An 18,060-nucleotide genomic window follows, 5' to 3' on the forward strand; every position below is an offset into this window, starting at 1 on the left:
GTCGCAACCCACAGGTTGAGAAATGCTGCCTTAGCAGAATGAGCCGCTGCACTGTGGTGATGGGGAAACTGCGCAGCACCACGTTCCTGCCCTGCTTCGTATCTGCACGTTTCCCCCTTCCTTGAAACACCTTCTGTGTAAGCCCCTGTGATGAAGCTCTGCTTTCTGTTTCTGGTCAGCCCAGGCTCTTAAAGTTTTTGGTTTTTCAATGCCGTTAAGTCTGTGGGATTTCTATCTGAGTTTTAGCTACTTTGTTTATGATCCAGACTGATGCCTTTCCTTGGACAAACCATATAAAACACGGGAACTTCAGCAGGTGCTGTCTCCTTCCAAGTTGTAGCTCCGCTCCAGTCTCCACCTGACCAGGGTCACGATGAGTCAGAATGGACCTGAAGGCAGAAAGAAGAAGACTGGGGTTGAGTGGGGTTGGGGCGACTATCTAGTGCTGCCTTCAGATCACAGGGTGGTGGTGCGGGGGTTCTGTTTTGCATAGAGTTCCTACTTACTATCTGTGGGCAGGTTTTTCCCAAAGGAGCTGCTCCACCGCCCGAAAGCCGAGCCCCTGGTACTGAAGAGGACAGCACAGAGCAGCTCTGCCCGGGACAGGGCTTCCCTTCCCGCGGCTCTGCCTGCTCCACTCCTGGCCAAGGAAGCCTCGTGGGGCAGACCCCGGCCAGGTTTTCAAAGTTAAGCTAAACTGTAAGGATGCTGGGACAGGGAAAACCAGGGGTCAGAGCCTTGCTGGAATGTTCGTCTCTCCTGATGGAAGACTAACCAGCATATGCATTACCTAGCAGCCAGATCACCTGCCCTCGGTGGTGAGCACAGGGCAAAGCTGCCCCACTCACAGGTGGCGACGCCCTGCCTTACAATGGCTGCCGACCATTGTGCTTACAGGTCACTCTTCAGAGACAGGCTCCTGAAAGGCCCACTCTGCCTCTCCCAAGTCTCCCATTCCAGAACTTCAACACGAAATTTTTCCCGTTGCGGACACTGTGCTGAATCTGCCCAGTTATAAAACTGGGGGTCTGTTCCTGTTTAGTTCTATAGACATCACAGACTGGCTTACAAGGCAAATAGGAGTTGCGTGTCACGTGGATGGTGAGTAGCCGGGGACTGTCTGTGCAGCAGTGTTGATTCTGCCACCAGACTGTCACCGCACGCCCACTGTGCGTCCGGCTTTCAGGTGCAGTGTGGCCCCCCACGCGGGGAAGGTTTTCTCTTTTCCTTCCAAGTTTAGGCACAGAGTAAGTGTGTCCTCCGTGCTACTGGGCTCTGTGGAAGCACATGTGCCGGAGCCGGCTGCTTGTCAGGCTCACACTCAGCTCAGCACTTGGTCTGGTTCCTCCCGCTCCACTCCAGCAGAAGGAAGCCCTGCCGGCCCTGTGCCCTTGTTCTCCTGTTTGAGCCCCTGGTGTCAGGACAAGCCCATCTTGTTGAAGCACTTCCCTTTGTTAGCTGCCCCTCTGCCTCACCAATCACAGGTCCTTCTCCAGGGACTGACCTTCCCTGACGAGGATGCAACAGCACGTCCCGCCAGCCTAGTTTCCAAAGCCGGCCTTCTTCCGGGGCAGATGGGTCTGCCCTGTTGGCAGGCCATGCTCCTCTCCTTGGCTTCCCTAGCACCCTCAGCCCAACGCATTGACTCTTCTTCAGCTTCCTAGTCCGTGCCCACCACTGACACCCCTTCTCACCCTGAGTGTTGGGCAGCAAGGCTCTAGTGACTCAGGTCACACAGCAGGGGCTGGTGGCAGGACACGGAATGTGCTAGTGTTTAGCGCATAAAGGTTTGTCCAGGATGAGGAGGGCAGCCCTCTTAGGAGGGACTCGCCAGTGCGGCTTTTGAGAGGCTTTGCGAGCAGGGCCTGGCCGGGGACCCCGGCTCTTCCTCGGTGCTGACCCGGTGTACCCTTGTCTCTTCCAGCCTGATGAAAGATTACTTTTTCAAGCCGCCCATCAACCAGTTCAGCCTGAACTTCCTGGACCGGGAGCTGGAGGGCACGTACAGGACCAGCTACCAAGAGGAGGTGTGCCCCGTGGCAACAGATCTCTGTTTGGGGTCCCCACAACCTTACCCATGTGGGTTTTTCCTCTGACTGACCAGGAGGGGAAGGCTTGCCTTGGTCCCCCACAGTCGCATCTGTGTATGAATTTACCTGTGTGAAAGCAAGGAGACCAAGTCGTTCTGTCCTCCCCTATCAGATAGCCCAGCCTTGTCATTGCCCGATCCCTTCCCTCTGTGGATGGTCTATTCCCAGCCCCCTCCCTGCTGTGCCCCCACCTGGAAGGCCCCACACAGCCGGGGGGGCAGAGAGCTAGGAAAGGCCTGTGCTGGTCCTGCCAGTGTCTCACCCATATACCTGCCACCAGACGCACCTGCCATGGGCATCTCACCCGGGCAGCTCTCCTCTGCAGTAGGACAGACAGCCCAGGAGACCTCTGCCTTCCTCCGTCAGACTGGTCCCCACTGCACCTGCTGCAGGCCTCACTCACGATGGCTGTGCCTCCTGCCCTCCTTTCCCTGTCAGCACAGATACCACTGCCACCAGAGGACACACGCTGCCCCCAACTAGACCCCTCTCCGCCAGGGCTGCGTGCCTGTCTGAGTCGCAGGCCCGGCTGCCTCATACCCTGCCTCCTGCCCCTGCCCCCACAGGTCATCAGGAATGCTCCCGTGAAGACGTTTGCCAGTGCCACCTTCAGCTCCCTCCTCGATGTGTTTTTGTCCGCCACCGTGTTCCTGGTCCTCTCAGTCACCTGCTTCCTGAAGTACGGGGCCACCTCCCTGCCCCCGCCACCCGCCGCCCTGGCCATCTTCGGCACCGCCCTGCTGCTGGAGCTGCTCTCCCTCATCGTCTCCGTCAGGTAAAGGCTGGCCGGGACGGTCACCCGGTAAGGGTCACCTCACCTCCACCTCCATCTTCCCGTTTGAGGACCAGGGACAGAGCCACCCACCTGCAACACTGCCACCTGGCTTCTCTAGGCAGATCCCAGGGCACGGGGCCCCATTTCCTTCCTCCACAGACACAGATGGACCTCCTCCCCACGGGAGGCTCAATGCCGTCTGCACACGACCCCTGGATTTGTGTTTCCCCAGATGGCTGGGCATCCGAGCTGGCCAAGTGGCCACAGAAAATTAGCCGTCACAAGTGCCATGTAGAAACCCACAGTCCAAACATAACAAGTGCCCTGAGCACAGTGTCTGATGAGCTGCAGGAAGCCATCTACTGAAAGCAAAGGGTGGGATACTGCAGGCAGTGATCCAGTTCCCAAAAGGGGGTGGGTGGGTGGCCCACCTTAGTCACCCACAGCGCCCCTGCGCATGCTCAGCCTCTCGCCCCATGACAGGATGGTGTTCTTCCTGGAGGACGTCATGACATGCACCAAGCGCCTGCTGGAGTGGATAGCTGGCTGGCTCCCTCGGCATTTCATTGGAGCAATCCTGGTGTCTCTCCCCGCCCTCGCCGTCTACTCACACGTCACCACTGAGTTTGAGACAAACATCCATGTAAGTGAAGGCCTCGCGCTGGGTTTTGTGGGTGATGCTGCTCTGACAGATGTATCGCAAGGGGCTTGCTCTTACAAACACAAGTTCCTTCACTTGCTCACAGGTCAGGAGGCTGGACTTCTGAGTCCAGGGCACTGGCTCTAGGGGTGGGGCTCTCCCTCTGTTGGCTCCTTGGTGATCTCCATGTGGCATCTGTCTTTCCCTGTTTGTGTTTGCTCATCTCTGTGTTAGATGTGCTGTCTTTGGATCTCAAAAGCGAGTTGGTGTGGGACACACCCCACACTGAGATGGCCGCATTACTATAACCAAGGAAACTCGATTCCAAATAGGATTGTGTCCACAACACAGGGGACATGAGCCTTTCTTCACGGGGGCGGACAGCCTGGTCTTTCTCCCACAGAGTGGCTGGTGGGTTTGAACTGCCGACCTTGCGTCAGCAAACCAATGTGCTTACCTATGACGCCACCAGGACTCCTTTCCACCAAATTAGCGGGCACAGGAGAAACTAGTAGGTGCAGTGTGAGCCTGCACGTTCAAGCTCTGCGTGTTTGACCTGCAGAAGTGTGGGTTCTGCCTCAAACTCCTGGCCAGCCAACGGGAAGAATTTCTGTGGATTGCAGAGCCATTTTGTGCCATCAGCAATATTTGTACATTACACAGGAATAAAGGCATGCCTGTGTGTTGGTTTCATAGGACTGCTATAAAAAAACGTTGAAACACACACACACGCTGGGTGGCTTAGAAGAACAGGAATGTATTGTCCCTCAGCCCTGGGGACAAGGGGTCAGAGACCAGGGTGTCAGCCTCGTTGATGCCCATGGAGACTCTGAGCGAGACTCTGTTCCATGTTCCATCCCCCCACCCCCCTCAGCCCCCCAGCTCCTGTTGGTTTCACTCGTTCCTTGGCTTCCAGCGTCCCGTGGCCACCGTCCCTTTGTGTCTCTTTGTAAGGATACGACTGGCGTTGAAATAGGGCCCACCTGGCTTCACAGTACCCTTCACTCACAACGTCATCAGGCGCCGTGCTGCTAACCACAGGTTAGCATTTTGAACCCAGCAGCCACTCCGTGGGGAAAAGACAAGGCTTTCCACGCCCATAAAGATTCATAACCCACAGGGGCAGTTCTACTCTAGCCTGTAGATCTGCTGCGAGTCAGAGGAATTTGGGGTAAAGACATCGTCAAAGAGCCTATTTCCCCAGAGTCAGACTCACAGGTCCAGGCCCAGGCCCAGGACTTCCACGTGGCTTTGTCTGCAAGGTGTGGGGGTGGAAAGGGCCCCCCCCCCCCCCCGCGTTCAAGCAGTGGACAAGCCATCGTCTGCAGTTACGGCGGTGACGGGCAGGGTGCTGACAGCCGGTCTCGTTGCAGTTCACCATGTTTGTGTGCTCGGCTGTCCTGGTCGCTGTCGTGCAGTACTGCAACTTCTGCCAGCTCAGCTCCTGGATGCGGTCCTCACTGGCCACCGTCGTCGGAGCCGGGCCCCTGCTCCTGCTCTACATCTCCCTGTGCCCGGACAGGTATGCAGTCACGTGACACGTGGCCGTGCTGACCCCTCTTAGCTCTAGGCCCTGCGTGCTCTTCTGGGCTGTTATTGTCCTTCGGTCTGTTGAGTCCATTCCAACTCATAGCAAACACTGTCCGGTCCTGTGCCATCTTCACAATTGTTCTTGGGTTTGAGCCCCTTGATGCAGCCTCTGTGTCACTACCCCTGTCAGAGGTCATTCTCTCTTTCACTGCCCTCGTACTTTACCAAGCATGACGTCCCTTCCCAGGGACCGGTCCCCTGGCCTCCCAAGTACATCTGATGAAACCTAGCCATCTTTTGCTCAAAGAGCATTCCAGCTGTCCTTCTTCCAAGACGAATGTGCTTGTCCTATAGGCAGTGCGTGGGCCTTAACGCAGTCTTTGCCAGTACCTCAGTCCCCACGCACCCATGCTTCTTCAGTCCTCCTTACTTCGTGGCCCACCTCAGACACATATGGTCATAGCAATGAAAATGCCATGTTTTAGGTCAGGTGCGCCTCAGTCCTCAAGGGGACATCCTTGCTTTTCACGCTTTAAAGAGGGCTGTGCAGCAGATTGGCCTACCAATGCAACATGTCTTTTAAATTGCTGCTTCCATGAGCATTGATTGTGGATCCAAGCAAGACAAAATTCTTGACAACACCCGTTTTTCCTGATGTCCCCTCTTGGTCCACTTGTGGGGATTTCAGTCATCGTGACAGTGAGCTATAATCCAGACCGAAGGCTGCCATCTTGATCTTCATCAGCAAGCCCTTCAAGTCTTCTCAGTCTGAGTCTCTCCCATCTCAAGAACATACTGGACACACTGAACTGATTAAGGAAGACCTCGTGACGTGTCGGTTCAAGAACTTCACACATGAAGAAAAGAGACGGCCATAAAAAGACAGGGTCGTCGTGGATGTCAGAGAGGCTCTGGAACTTGCTCTTCGTCGTAGAGTCGCGCAGGCACATGGGAGAAATGACGTCGTAGTCAAAGCCCTGGCCAGAACACTCTGTAGCCCTTACTGCCTGCCCCAACATGGAGCTCGTACTGAAAATCACCCTCAGCACATGTCACGTCAGGACACGGAGCACACTGGGTGGCTTACCAAAGCTTGGTGGTTCAGATCCCTCCAGGGCGCCTTGGTGATCTAGACTCCGGGGGCTGGTGACCTAGACCCAAGAAACCAAACTCTGCTGCTGCCGAGTGGCTTCCGATGCATAGTGAGCCAGGGCGCAGAGTGCGACTGCCCTCCATGTTCCAAAGCTGTGTGGCTCCCTGAGGAAGCAGCCCGCCATTGCCTTTCTCCCACTGTGTGACTGGTGCATTTGAACCGCTGACCTTTGGGCAGCCGCGCACTAACTCCTGCAGTGCCCAAGTTCCTCTTGGGAAAATGTACCTCCCAAAAGACCCGCCATCGCAGTCCCTGCTGAGCGCCCCATTGGCCTCTTGTGCATTTGCAACTCTGGCTTTGTGGCTTCTGACCTCTTTCAGCTGACTGGATGCCTGTGAACACAGTCCCCCCTCAGGTGGCAGCAGACACACAGTGAGCCTCCAGAAGGGAGTGCCAGCGTCGTGCCTTGCACCCAGACCCATCATCACTTCTAAGTGTGAGGATTCAGCCTTAGTGTCGCTGCGTGCCCGGCTCCATTCACCGTTCAGGTGTATGATCGCCTATGCTGGCAGTGGGCGTAAGTCAGCAGGACTCTGCCCAGGGCGCCTTTTCTGCCCATGACAATGACCTGCCAGCGCCTTCAGATGTCCTTGATGGAATGACCCCCTTTGGAAGTGGGGAATGGGGTCCCCAGCCCAAAGGACAGCGTGAATAAGTCTTAGCCAGTGAAACAAGTGCTTCGTTACATTCTGAGCTTGTTCTCATGGCCAGTCAAAAGGCCTTTGAGAGATCGTATTGCTGCTATGCGTTGGTCTTCCTTAATGAATTAACAAGCCCTGGGGGCGTAGTTGATGTGCACTGGGCTGTTAACCTTGGGCTGCTAACTTGGAAACCATCAGGTGCTCCGTAGGAGAAACACGAGGCTGTCCACTTCTGTAAAGCGTGACAGTCTCTGAAACCCACAGGGGCAGCGCTACCCTGTCCTGAAGGGTCACCAAGAGTCAGAATTGGCTCCCATGGAAGGGAGTTAAGTTTTGGTTTTATCAAATTATTAGATAAATGACCCTGACCTGTGTAATTTTATCTTCGCATTAACAAGCAAACAAACAGAAAAGCTGTTTGTCGAAGCTCCTCTCACTTTGTGTAATGCCGCCCTTGCTCTCCTATATTCATCTTGTCCTGTGTTTTCGTTTCAGCTCCGTGGTGACCTCGCACCTCGATGCCACCCAGAACTACAGGTAAGCGCCAGCTCCTGAGCCTGTGTTGGCAGAAAGGGAGGAGCTCTGTGGCCAGTGCTGATTTCCAACCTTTCTGGAAACTGTCTTCAATAAAACAAACCGTGTGCGCACACCCGATAAACGGAGAAGGTGGACCCTCCCTACTGGTTAGAATATCGAATCATAGTTCCCGTCCTTCTCTGAGAAAATAAAGTGATGGCCAGAGTGAGTTCACATCTAAGTGGGACGTGAAGCATATGTGCCAGCCAAGGGGAGATAATGACGTGGTGCTCCCCCAGTTCTTTGAAAAGGCCGATGGGAGGAAAAAAAAGAAAGAAAAGAAAAGGCCGACGGGAAATTGGAGAGGGTCAGTGTTAAGCCCTTGCTTTGCTCTGAACATTAAAATCAATTCCAAAAATTAGAGGCAGGCGTAAATCTAGAGAAAAGAAACTGGAATCACTGCCAAACTTTTAAGGCAGAGTCTCTGAAACAATCACACACAGCAAGAGGAACTTATTGACAGAGACAGAGGAAAATCAAAGCAGACAGGAAATTAGGAGTCGGAATCGACGCACTGACAACAGATTTATGTTGTATTCTAATTAAGACCTCTGTAGACAGATTGGCAAAAATGGATAAAAAGGGCAATGTGGCTAGAAGGCAGACAATGAAATAGTCTCTCGTTACTGTAAAGTCTTCGCAAATTTAGATAACTATCATTCCTAGATGCAGTGCGCACGCCCAGTACATGGAACAAACTGCTACAGGCCACTTCTCTGGTGGTGTCTAAAATGTATCGGCTCCTTGGCCCTTGGAGGAGCTCTGGTAGCACAGTGGTTAAGCGGTTGGCTACTAACCAGAAGGTTGGCAGTTCGAAACCCACCAGCTGCCCCTCAGAACGATATAGCAGTTTGCTTCCACAAAGGCCTATAGCACGGGTTCCCAGATTTATTTGGCCTACTGCTCCCCTTTTCAGAAACAAACTGACACCTCCACCCCCAGCAATGAAAAACTGGAAGTAGAGCCCATTATCCAGGATAAAATGTAGGCATCTCTTCTGCAGCCCCCCGGGGTTGTTGCACCACTACTCCCCCCACCCCGGGAGTGGAGGGGGTCGCGCACTTTGGGAAACACCGGGCTGGAAGATCGAAGGGTATCGAAGCTGGTTCAGCTGCTCAGGAGAGCAGTTCAGGACTTCCTGGCCAAGTCCTAAATGCACACCTTTTCCAGTGACCCAGCTCACCCCTCTAGGGGCCACACTAGGACAGATCCTTCCCTGCGCACTCAGACATGCCCCACGCGCACAGGTGTTTGGAAGATGGCGTGGCCCACAGGTCCATCGGGTGGCTAAGTGGCACCCATGTTTTGAAATCCCGTAAGAGCACAAGGACACTGGCTTCTCCATCGTTTGTGCTAATGGATTGGCTCCCCTTCACGTGGACCTACTCTTCAGGACTGTTATTGAGTGCTGTCTTCCAAGGTTTGGGCAAAACCGAGCCAGCCCAGAGTGGGGAGAACTGGTATTTTGCCCAGCTTTCATATGAGTAGAGAATGTATGAGGATTCTTTGTGAAATCGTGAGTTATTTGAGAAGCAGAGAGGTTCTAGCCCTCTAAGGAGCGAGCGCACACTGGAGAACATTCTTAAGGATCAGCGCAGGTCTCGGGTGCAGATGGTGGTGGCGCTGGTTACGTAGGGAAGTGTCACTTGAGAGAGAGACAGAGAAGCAGAAGGACAAAATTGTAACGGTTGAGGAGTCCAGGTGCAGGGTGTTTATTTTACGAGCCTGCTGCTGTTTTCAAGAGAAACAAGGATTTTCCTAGTCTGTCAAGTTTCCAAACTGAAATGTTGGGGGAAAGAAAGAAAAAAATTTTTGAAAATCAAGACATTAAAAACTTCTGAAAAGCCACTCTGATCTTTTTTTCTTCTTCAATAAGTACTTATTAAAGGCGCTAGTGACATTAGCCACTCTGTACGGTTAGTTAGCCAGACAAATGGACGTGATGGCTCGGGGGCACCTAGGGGCGGAAGGCTGCTGGCTGGTGGGGCTCTCTGAACACCCTGATGGGCAGGGCCGCCTCCTCTCCCCCAGAGAAGCGTTCACAAGGGCCTGTCCTTTCTCTCCTTTACTCAGTTCCCAGGGGAGCTCCTGCAATGGCTCCCTCCTGCATGATGGCCAGAAACCGGCCAGTCTGATTGGCCAGGAGGCTCTGCTCGTCGTCTTCCTCCTGCTGCTCCTGGTGTGGTTCCTGAATCGAGAGTTTGAAGTCAGCTACCGCCTGCACTACCACGGCGATGTCGAGGCTGACCTCCACCGCACCAAGATCCAGAGCATGCGGGACCAGGCTGACTGGCTACTGCGGAACATCATCCCCTACCACGTGGCTGAGCAGCTCAAGGTCTCGCAGACCTACTCCAAGAACCACGACAGTGGCGGAGTCATCTTCGCCAGCATCGTCAACTTCAGCGAGTTCTACGAGGAGAACTACGAGGGGGGCAAAGAGTGCTACCGCGTCCTCAACGAGCTCATCGGGGACTTTGACGAGCTCCTGAGCAAGCCCGACTATAGCAGCATCGAGAAGATCAAGACCATCGGGGCCACCTACATGGCCGCCTCGGGCCTGAACACGGCCCAGTGCCAGGCCAGCAGCCACCCGCAGGAGCACCTGCAGACGCTGTTCGAGTTCGCCAAGGAGATGATGCGGGTGGTGGACGACTTCAACAACAATATGCTGTGGTTCAACTTCAAGCTTCGCGTCGGCTTCAACCACGGGCCCCTGACGGCGGGCGTCATCGGCACCACCAAGCTGCTCTATGACATCTGGGGGGACACAGTCAACATCGCCAGCAGGATGGACACCACAGGGGTGGAGTGCCGCATCCAGGTGAGCGAGGAGAGCTACCGTGCCCTGAGTAAGATGGGCTATGACTTCGACTACCGAGGGACTGTGAACGTCAAGGGCAAAGGTCAGATGAAGACCTACCTCTACCCCAAGTGCATGGACAATGGGGTGGTGCCCCAGCACCAGCTGTCCATCTCCCCGGACATCCGGGTCCAGGTGGACGGCAGCATTGGGCGCTCGCCCACCGATGAGATCTCCAACCTGGTGCCTTCCGTACAGACCCTGGACCGGGCGTCTCTGGGTCCCGAGACCAGCACACCACCCAAGGACACCCACCTGTCTTCCAAGAGGCCCTGGAAGGAGCCTGCCCGCGGGGAAGAAAGGCGCCGTCTGGACGCAGCCATAGAGGAAAGCGACTTGGAGGAGGCTGACGAGCTTACGAAGCTCAATGTCTCGGAGGGTGTGTGACCAGCACGTGAAGGCTGCCCGCGGTGCTCTGCTCCTGGAAACACCCCCATCTGCCCAGGCACCTGGTGCCACCCAGAGGCAGTGTGCTGTCCACACCCCAGCCCTGAGCACCATGTGGATCACGGGCATCCAGGGCTCACCCCATCCTGTTCTCCCACGTGCACCCGCCTGGGACGTCTCCGCCTCCATGTCACCCACTCAGCAGTGTGGAGGATACAAGTGCCTTCAGGGGCTGGCCTTGGCCTCCTCGGCTAGGGACAGGGCCACAGAGGGGTGGAGGGTGGGGTGACACTGCTCCGGTGTTCCTTGTCTTTGCAAACAGAGCTGTGGTTGAGAGGTCACTTTTATTGCTTTTTCTCATGAGACACTATTTTTGTTTATTTGGCTAATATAATGTTTCCGAGATTCCTTTTTTCCCTGTCTGTAGTACATGATGGTGTTAGACATGGATTTGCCCCTCTACATAAACAAACCCGCGGGTGCATGCACGTGCACACACACACGCACGCGCACACACACATCCCTACATTTCCAAAACTGATAAAAAGTGCCAGTAGTTTACCAGGAAGGGAGTATCCAAGGGGCACAGGATCCGAGGGGTGCAGCGGGCAGAGAGGGTGAGCACACAGCCAGGGCTCTGTAGAGAGCAGCCACTGTGCCCCCTCCTTTCCGGCTCCTCCCTGTGCCAGGTGGCTTTAGGCCCAGATGGCAAACACGAGTGGGTCACATCCCATGGGGCGCATGAGCCCGGGCCTCAGGGATCTTCATTGCCGTTGCTCGTCCTGTGCCCCCGGCCCCCACCCTAAGTATTCTTCCAGCTGGTGGTAGTCTTGGAGGCTGCCTCGCCAGAGAGGGAGGGAGGGGGAGAGACAATAAATGGCTGAGGGTTGCATTTATTTATTTATTTATTTGTCTGGGAGCGTGTGCATGTGTGAGTGAGTGTGGTTGGAGCTGAGCTGGGGTGGGGGTGGGGGGTCTTCGTAGAAGGAAGGGCCACCTTGAGGCCTGGGAAGGGCAGAGCAGGGAGACTCAAGAGGACCTGTGTCAGCTAGCCATCCGGCCACCTCAAGCTGCCCCTTGCCAGAAGGGCTCTGGGTGAGGGTAGAAGTCAGGTACATGACAGGGTGGGAAACCCTCACTGTTACCCCCTTCTCATGTAGAATGGAACACATACACAACCACACACACGGACAGATGGACAGACAGCGTGGCTCTGCTCCATCTCCACCAGGTGCCCTCCTCAGCTGGGGGGAAGCCGGCCTTCTCCCTGTTGTGCATTTAGGCTGTATTAGGGACAGAATCATCTGGCTGCAATTGAGGTGTGCCCCCACCTCTGCACTGTTCCTCACTGGCCTGTCATCGTGTCTTGTCACTTTGAGCCTGACAGACACAGAGAGCTGGGCTCCAGCGACCGCAGCCCCCCACTCCCCCTTGGCCGCAGTTCCTCCCAGGCTGATGCTGGCGCTCAGCTCAGAAGCCCCTTCTGGACGGCGGTCCTCACCGCCCACCCTTGGGCATTTCCTTCTTCGCTGCTCAGTCCCTGTAGCTGCAGCAGCCCCGGTGTCACCCACCACCCAGCTGCTGCCGGAGTCTGCACGGAGAGAGCGGGGCACAGCGCGGCCAGGCCAAGGGACACGCAGGTGGCTTCTGGTTGGTCTTCTAGTGGGGCGGTGGCAGCACCTATCTCGTCTTCAGCAGCACAGTGTCATTTTTATCCTTAGCAAACACTACCTTGAATGGAGGAACTGGGGTCTCTTTCCAGCAGGGTTCAGGGGTGTGTGAGAGGTGTCATCTCTCCCTGCCTTCCCTCCCTCCTGGTTCACAGGGCTGGGCCAGTTCCCACCGAAGTGTACCAGCTTCCCTTCTTCCCATCATGCTCTCTGGCAGTCCTCACATGCCTCCTCCCTGTCGAGCTGGCCTTCCCCGACCACAAAGGTGTTGGTGATTCTTGATTTTCCAGGTGACCCAGGCACCGCTTCGTTAACCCCTGGTGGCGGCTCACTCAGAAACAAACCCTGAGCCTTCAGATGCGGCCAGTATACACGTCCCTTCTGGGCCACTTGGCGACGCTGACACTCTGCCCCGCCCCTGCCCCCCAGATCCCTACCCTAAAACATACCTCAAAGCAGAATATCGCCCATCACCAAGTGGCCGCTGGGGGAAGGTGGACTTAGGTGCCGGCGACAAGGACATGTCCTCCAGGCGGCGACATCTCTCACACTTAGGGCAGGAAGCAATACTTCGGCGTTGAATGTGTGTACATAGTTGCTCCAAGTGGCAGTTGCCACTTTCCTCTCGCCCCCAGATCTGATCAAATGTTATGTCTACATACATGACCAACAAGCACATAGCATCCTGCCCCGCCAGCCAATGTCAAAGCTGGGTTACCAAGCCCACCAGGAGCCCAGAGAGCCCCTCCCACCACCACTCATGGTCCCAGGGATGCCGACTCCCCTTGCGGCGTGCCCCTTGCACATCGGCACACAACATGGAAAGCCAAACGGCTGGGTGGGCTGTACGGGCTCATGATAGCGGCTCATCCCCAAAGAGAAACAGCTATCATTTGAATTTGTAGACTTCTCAAGGAAAACATCGACTTTTCTTTTACTTTCTTTTCTCTGACAGGTGACTTCTGAAAGAAAACAAAACAAAAAATGCAGTCACATCCTGCCTGGCATGTGAACTTTAGCGAGCACGAACAAGCTGGTTGGCCTTCTCAAAATTTCTTTCGCTCTTGCTCTTTTTAAAAATTGTTAAATTCTGAGTCATTTCAAAATGCATCCACTGATGAAATGGACATTAAAATATTCCTCAGCCTCAATGCGTGGTGCCTGGTGCTTCCTCTCCGAGTGGGACGCTGTCACCCGCTCTCCCCGGCCACACTTTGTGGTCCTGGCCAGGACTCTTGCTTTCTCTTCCCAGCATGCCTAGGGAAAACAGGGCAGCAACAGCAAAAGCCAACTCCGATTTGTGTCTGCGCCTGTGTCTTTTTCATGGAAATACCTCCTGCCCTTCATTTTAGTAGAGAAGAATGTATTTTACATAAGTACATGGAATCTTATAAAAGGTGGAACACGTTTGGCTTGTGACAGACATCCCTCATGGGGCCTTCTGAGTCAGTTTTCACCACAGCAGTTGGAGGGAAGGGGCCCACTGAGAAAGTAGTTTTGTTTTTAAGTTTTATTGGCTTATAATTCACTTATGCAACTCAATGGTTCATTTGAAATGAAGTAGGCTTTCTGGAAGACATTCCAAGTCACTCCTTCCTGGCAGTCACTGGGACACCAGGTCACAGTGGTTCTGGGGCAGGGGGGACAGTCACCAGCCTGTTTTAGGGTCTACTTAAAGACAAGGAGTCTCACGCAGAAAAACAAAAGTGGTGCTTTGCACAAATCTTGGAGGATTTGTCCATCTCCTGGTGGGAGAGCAGTTATGCGTTGGGCTGCTAACTGCAAGGTCAGTAGTTTGAAACTACCTGCCACTTCCTCGGGAGAAAATAGGGCTTTCTACTCCCATAAAGAGTCACAGTGTTGCTAACCCACAGGTCTAAGTCCACCCTGTCCTATACGGTCACTTGAGCATCAACTCGATGAGTTTGGGGTTTGCTTGTTTAGGGGGTTCATAACACCTCCAAACCTGAAGCCAAACTAGATCTTCCAGGGTTTCCCGAGGGAGTCCTGGGTGACCAGAAAAGATTAGTGACTTGAATTGACCCACAGATGGAATCCATCTTCCAAAGAAGGAGCTGGTGGTCTGCTCACGGGACCTCAACCATTGAAAACTGTGGGGTGCAGTTTACCCTGACCCACAGGGAGCCATGGTCAGTTGGTTCCAGGAACCTCTGAGCGTCTTCCCTCACAGGCTGCTTCTTGGTGAGCCAGGTGTTCAGAGTGGAGGCTCTATCATAGATTCTGCAAAAGCCAAGAAACCTGGGCCCCCAGTAGGCTCCGCTGTCACTGACCCTGAGAACACCTGTCTTTGGCACGGGCAGGCCTTCATCCCGGGGCTGTGCCACAGGCATCCCCAGGAACCTTCCGGAGAGTAGCGCATAGCCATCTCCATCACACAGAAGGCCTTCTAAGAAAAGGAGTCTTTCTGCAAGAAAGGGTACCAGGATCTAAAGCAGCCAGAACTGTAGCCTCCCTCCCGTTCCTGCCACCAGCCCCAGGATTGTCCCCTGTGTTCTCTCTAGTGTCCTTTCCCCACGTGGTGGTTTTTTCCTCTGCCATGGAAATCTCTCGCTGTGGTCCCCAGCAATAGGTCCAAGTACCAGGAAGAGGAAGCTAACTGGGGAAGGAGATCAATGAAAGGAAATGATTAAGAAAAAGTACACTCGAGGGGAACCAATTACAAGGATCTACCTATAACCTCCTCCCTGGGGGATGGACAACAGAAAAGAGGGTGAAGGGAGATGTCAGACAGTGTAAGATATGACAAAATAATAATTTATGAATTATCAAGGGTTCATGAGGGAGGGGGCAAATTAGCTGATACCAAGGGCTCAAGCAGAAAGCAAATGTTTTGAGAATGATGAGGGCAACAAATGTACCAATGTGCTTGATACAATGGATGGATGTATGGATTGTGATTAGAGTTGTATGAGCCCCAATAAAGTGATTTTTTTAAAAAAGAAAAGTACACTCGCACACCATCTATGTGTAATTTTAACACCATCTCAGTGGCCTATTTTTAGACAGCTTCTCTATAAGATGAGTTTCGTGTTTTTATGACGTGACTCCATAGAGCTGGGGCTGAATAGTGGAGTGATCTGAGCTTGGGAAATTCTCATTCCTGCTGGGCCTGAAGGTCGTTGGTGTGTGCCGATCCATGAATTTGGGCTCACAGCAGCCCTATGGCCTACAAAACAAGACACTGTCCAGTCCGGCACCCTCCTCACATGCCTGGTTCTGTGTGAACCCACTGTGTCCATCCATCTCCTCGAGGCTCTCCTCTTCTTCCCTGACCCCTGCTTTATCAAGCATGATGCTCTTGTCCAGGGACCCATCCCTCCCAATACCACGTCCAAAGGACACACGATGAAGTCTATCATTGCTTCTACGGAGCATTCTGACGCCAATCAGAGACTTCAGCCTTTGGTATGGATGACATCTTGCCACAAAACAATAATCCTCATATCGGGGCCACTATCTGGGCCTCTGACGGAGAATAGCGGGACGCTCTGGACGAGAAGGGGATGAAGCAATCAGACTGAGACCTTAATCAACAGCAGTAGCTTCTTGCTCTCAACTCGCCAAACCCTTTGATAAGGCAATGTTAAGTTGTGGCTACTTTCTCTAGGAAAAGATACATGGTCTTGATCGGCTTTACTCAACTGCCATCAAGTCAATACTGACCCATAGTGACCCTATAGGACAGGGTAGACCTGCCTCCTTTGAGTTTCCTAGACTGGAACTCTTCACTGGAGTAGAAAGCCCCGTCTTTGTCTTGCAGAGCGGTTGGTGGTTTTGAACTGCCAACCTTGCAGCCCACTGCATAACTACTACTCCCTGGGCTCCTTATTCTTGATACAGCACGAGGAACCCCTACTCTGCACTAACTTGAGGTGTGATGACTTTGTAATTCTGAATATCTCTAAATATGACATCCCCACATGTTTCTGGGCCCTCCATCAGGAACTTGGCTAACAAGGGCTCAAGTAGAAAGAAAATGTTTTGAAATGGATGATGGCAACATATGTACAAATGTGCTTTATACAATCGATGTACGGATTGTTATAAAAGTCCCCATAAACTGATTTATTAAAACAGAAGAAGGAAACTGGACTGAAAGTGTTCATTGCTGTTCATTGATATTCACATTTCTAATCAAAAATATATTTCACAAAAAAATCAAAAAAAATATATATATATATATATATATATTTCACAATTGGATGTCTCATGCTTGGGTTACCTGAATATTCTTGAAGATCATTCTGAGCATGTTTCCATATAAAAGACAAAATTTCTTCCAATTACACCCAGCTGGCATTGAGTATTGGCAGAGTACATACAATGAACCAAATACCGCCACAGCCACCTGAATGCAGGTTGTAATTTGGCGGCAATATTTGGGAATATTCAAAACCCCAAGAACTAGCTGTCATGGAAGCCAGGCCTCTCCTGCTGGCCAGGCCTCAGTGGATTCCACTAGTGAACAAAAGAAAATCTTGACCTATCTGAAATGGAAATCCCCTTCTCCATGTGGACATATGTAACTCTCTAGTCTCATTTTCTAACCCATTAGGAATTATTTTTCTTCTTCCCGGCCCCATAGAATACTCAAGCACGAAAGAGAAAAAACTCGCTGAGAAATATCCAGAGAAGATCACTTCCCAGTGCTGTGTTGCTCTCTCAATGAAAGAAGATCCCGATTCATGTAAGAGCAAACTTTTTTTGCCCTTTTCCACGTGAAAGCAAATATTTTCTTTTACAAACAACACTCTCCTGACAAGGATTGTAGTCAGCTCCAGGAGGGCCCAGGTGGTCTCAGAGGTTGGCTGAGAGTGATTTGGCTGGTGGGGTGCGGGGGTGGGGGTGGGGTGGGGATTTAAAGGATTAACAGACACCTAGTGAAGAGTTTCGCCCTCACCTTACTGGAACAGGAGATGGGGGCCGGTCCACCAAGTGCCTTGGCAGATCCATCTCAGTTCTGTGCATGTGTGGAGGCAGAAGTGACCGCGCCTTCTGAAAGAGTTGTTCTTGCTGTATCTTTCTCCGACCTTCTGCTCTCATGAAAGCCCTGCTTCCTAGCCGGGGAGGGAGATGGACAGTGTCCCTAAGGATGAACCAGGACAACCGTTGGGATTCGTTTGTGTTTAGGGGGTTAAGTAAAAGGGAGTCAAATTTTCTACCACCTTCTGCTCAGGTCTCCCTTGGTTTCCCAAGGCAACTCTCCACGACTCACCACCCCACCGCTGTCACTGCTTCCCCGGCTGCTCCGTCTCAGGAGCCTCTCTCTTGCAGAACTGGGCCTACCAGACACTGATTTTTGGGGTTTCATGCACATCCATTCCCCTCCCAGGACACACTCACCTCTATCAACCCCCAGGTGCTTGCTGTTCTCTACCCTACCCAGGACCCCTCTCCACCCCACCCTTATCCCAGAGCTCCCAGAGAGTCTTCCTTGCCGGCTACACCTCCCCTCCCCACTGCCACGCCACGGGACGCCATGGGAACACCTTTCCGCCCATACACTCACTTCCCATAGATGCAAACCTGCCTTTGTACCAGGTGGACGTGCTGCTGAGTTACTCCTACTTCACAGCCACCCCATGGCCAACAGAACACAATGTGGCCAGCCCGGCGCATTGCACCAAGTTTCCTATGGCATCTTTGGGGTTGCTAGTGTCAGTTTGATCCTAAAAGAGCATGGTGCTCAAGGAGGACATTCTTTGCTAGTTAAG

General features: G+C 53.2%; 1 protein-coding gene across 1 annotated transcript in view; it reads left to right on the forward strand.

Moving 5' to 3' along the window:
• Nucleotides 1-16,349, forward strand: part of ADCY9 (adenylate cyclase 9) — a 97,880-nt gene extending 81,531 nt beyond the window's left edge. Inside the window, exons 5-10 of the mRNA XM_075564357.1 lie at nt 1,925-2,027; nt 2,657-2,865; nt 3,349-3,508; nt 4,879-5,027; nt 7,325-7,366; nt 9,479-16,349. Of these exons, the coding sequence (XP_075420472.1) occupies nt 1,925-2,027; nt 2,657-2,865; nt 3,349-3,508; nt 4,879-5,027; nt 7,325-7,366; nt 9,479-10,655 (1,840 nt within the window). The 3' untranslated portion in view covers nt 10,656-16,349. The remainder of the gene's footprint in view (nt 1-1,924; nt 2,028-2,656; nt 2,866-3,348; nt 3,509-4,878; nt 5,028-7,324; nt 7,367-9,478) is intronic.
• Nucleotides 16,350-18,060: the final 1,711 nt, after the last annotated feature.

The sequence above is a fragment of the Tenrec ecaudatus genome, chromosome 12 (assembly GCF_050624435.1).
Source record: "Tenrec ecaudatus isolate mTenEca1 chromosome 12, mTenEca1.hap1, whole genome shotgun sequence".
In the NCBI taxonomy this organism is placed as follows: Eukaryota; Metazoa; Chordata; class Mammalia; order Afrosoricida; family Tenrecidae; genus Tenrec; species Tenrec ecaudatus.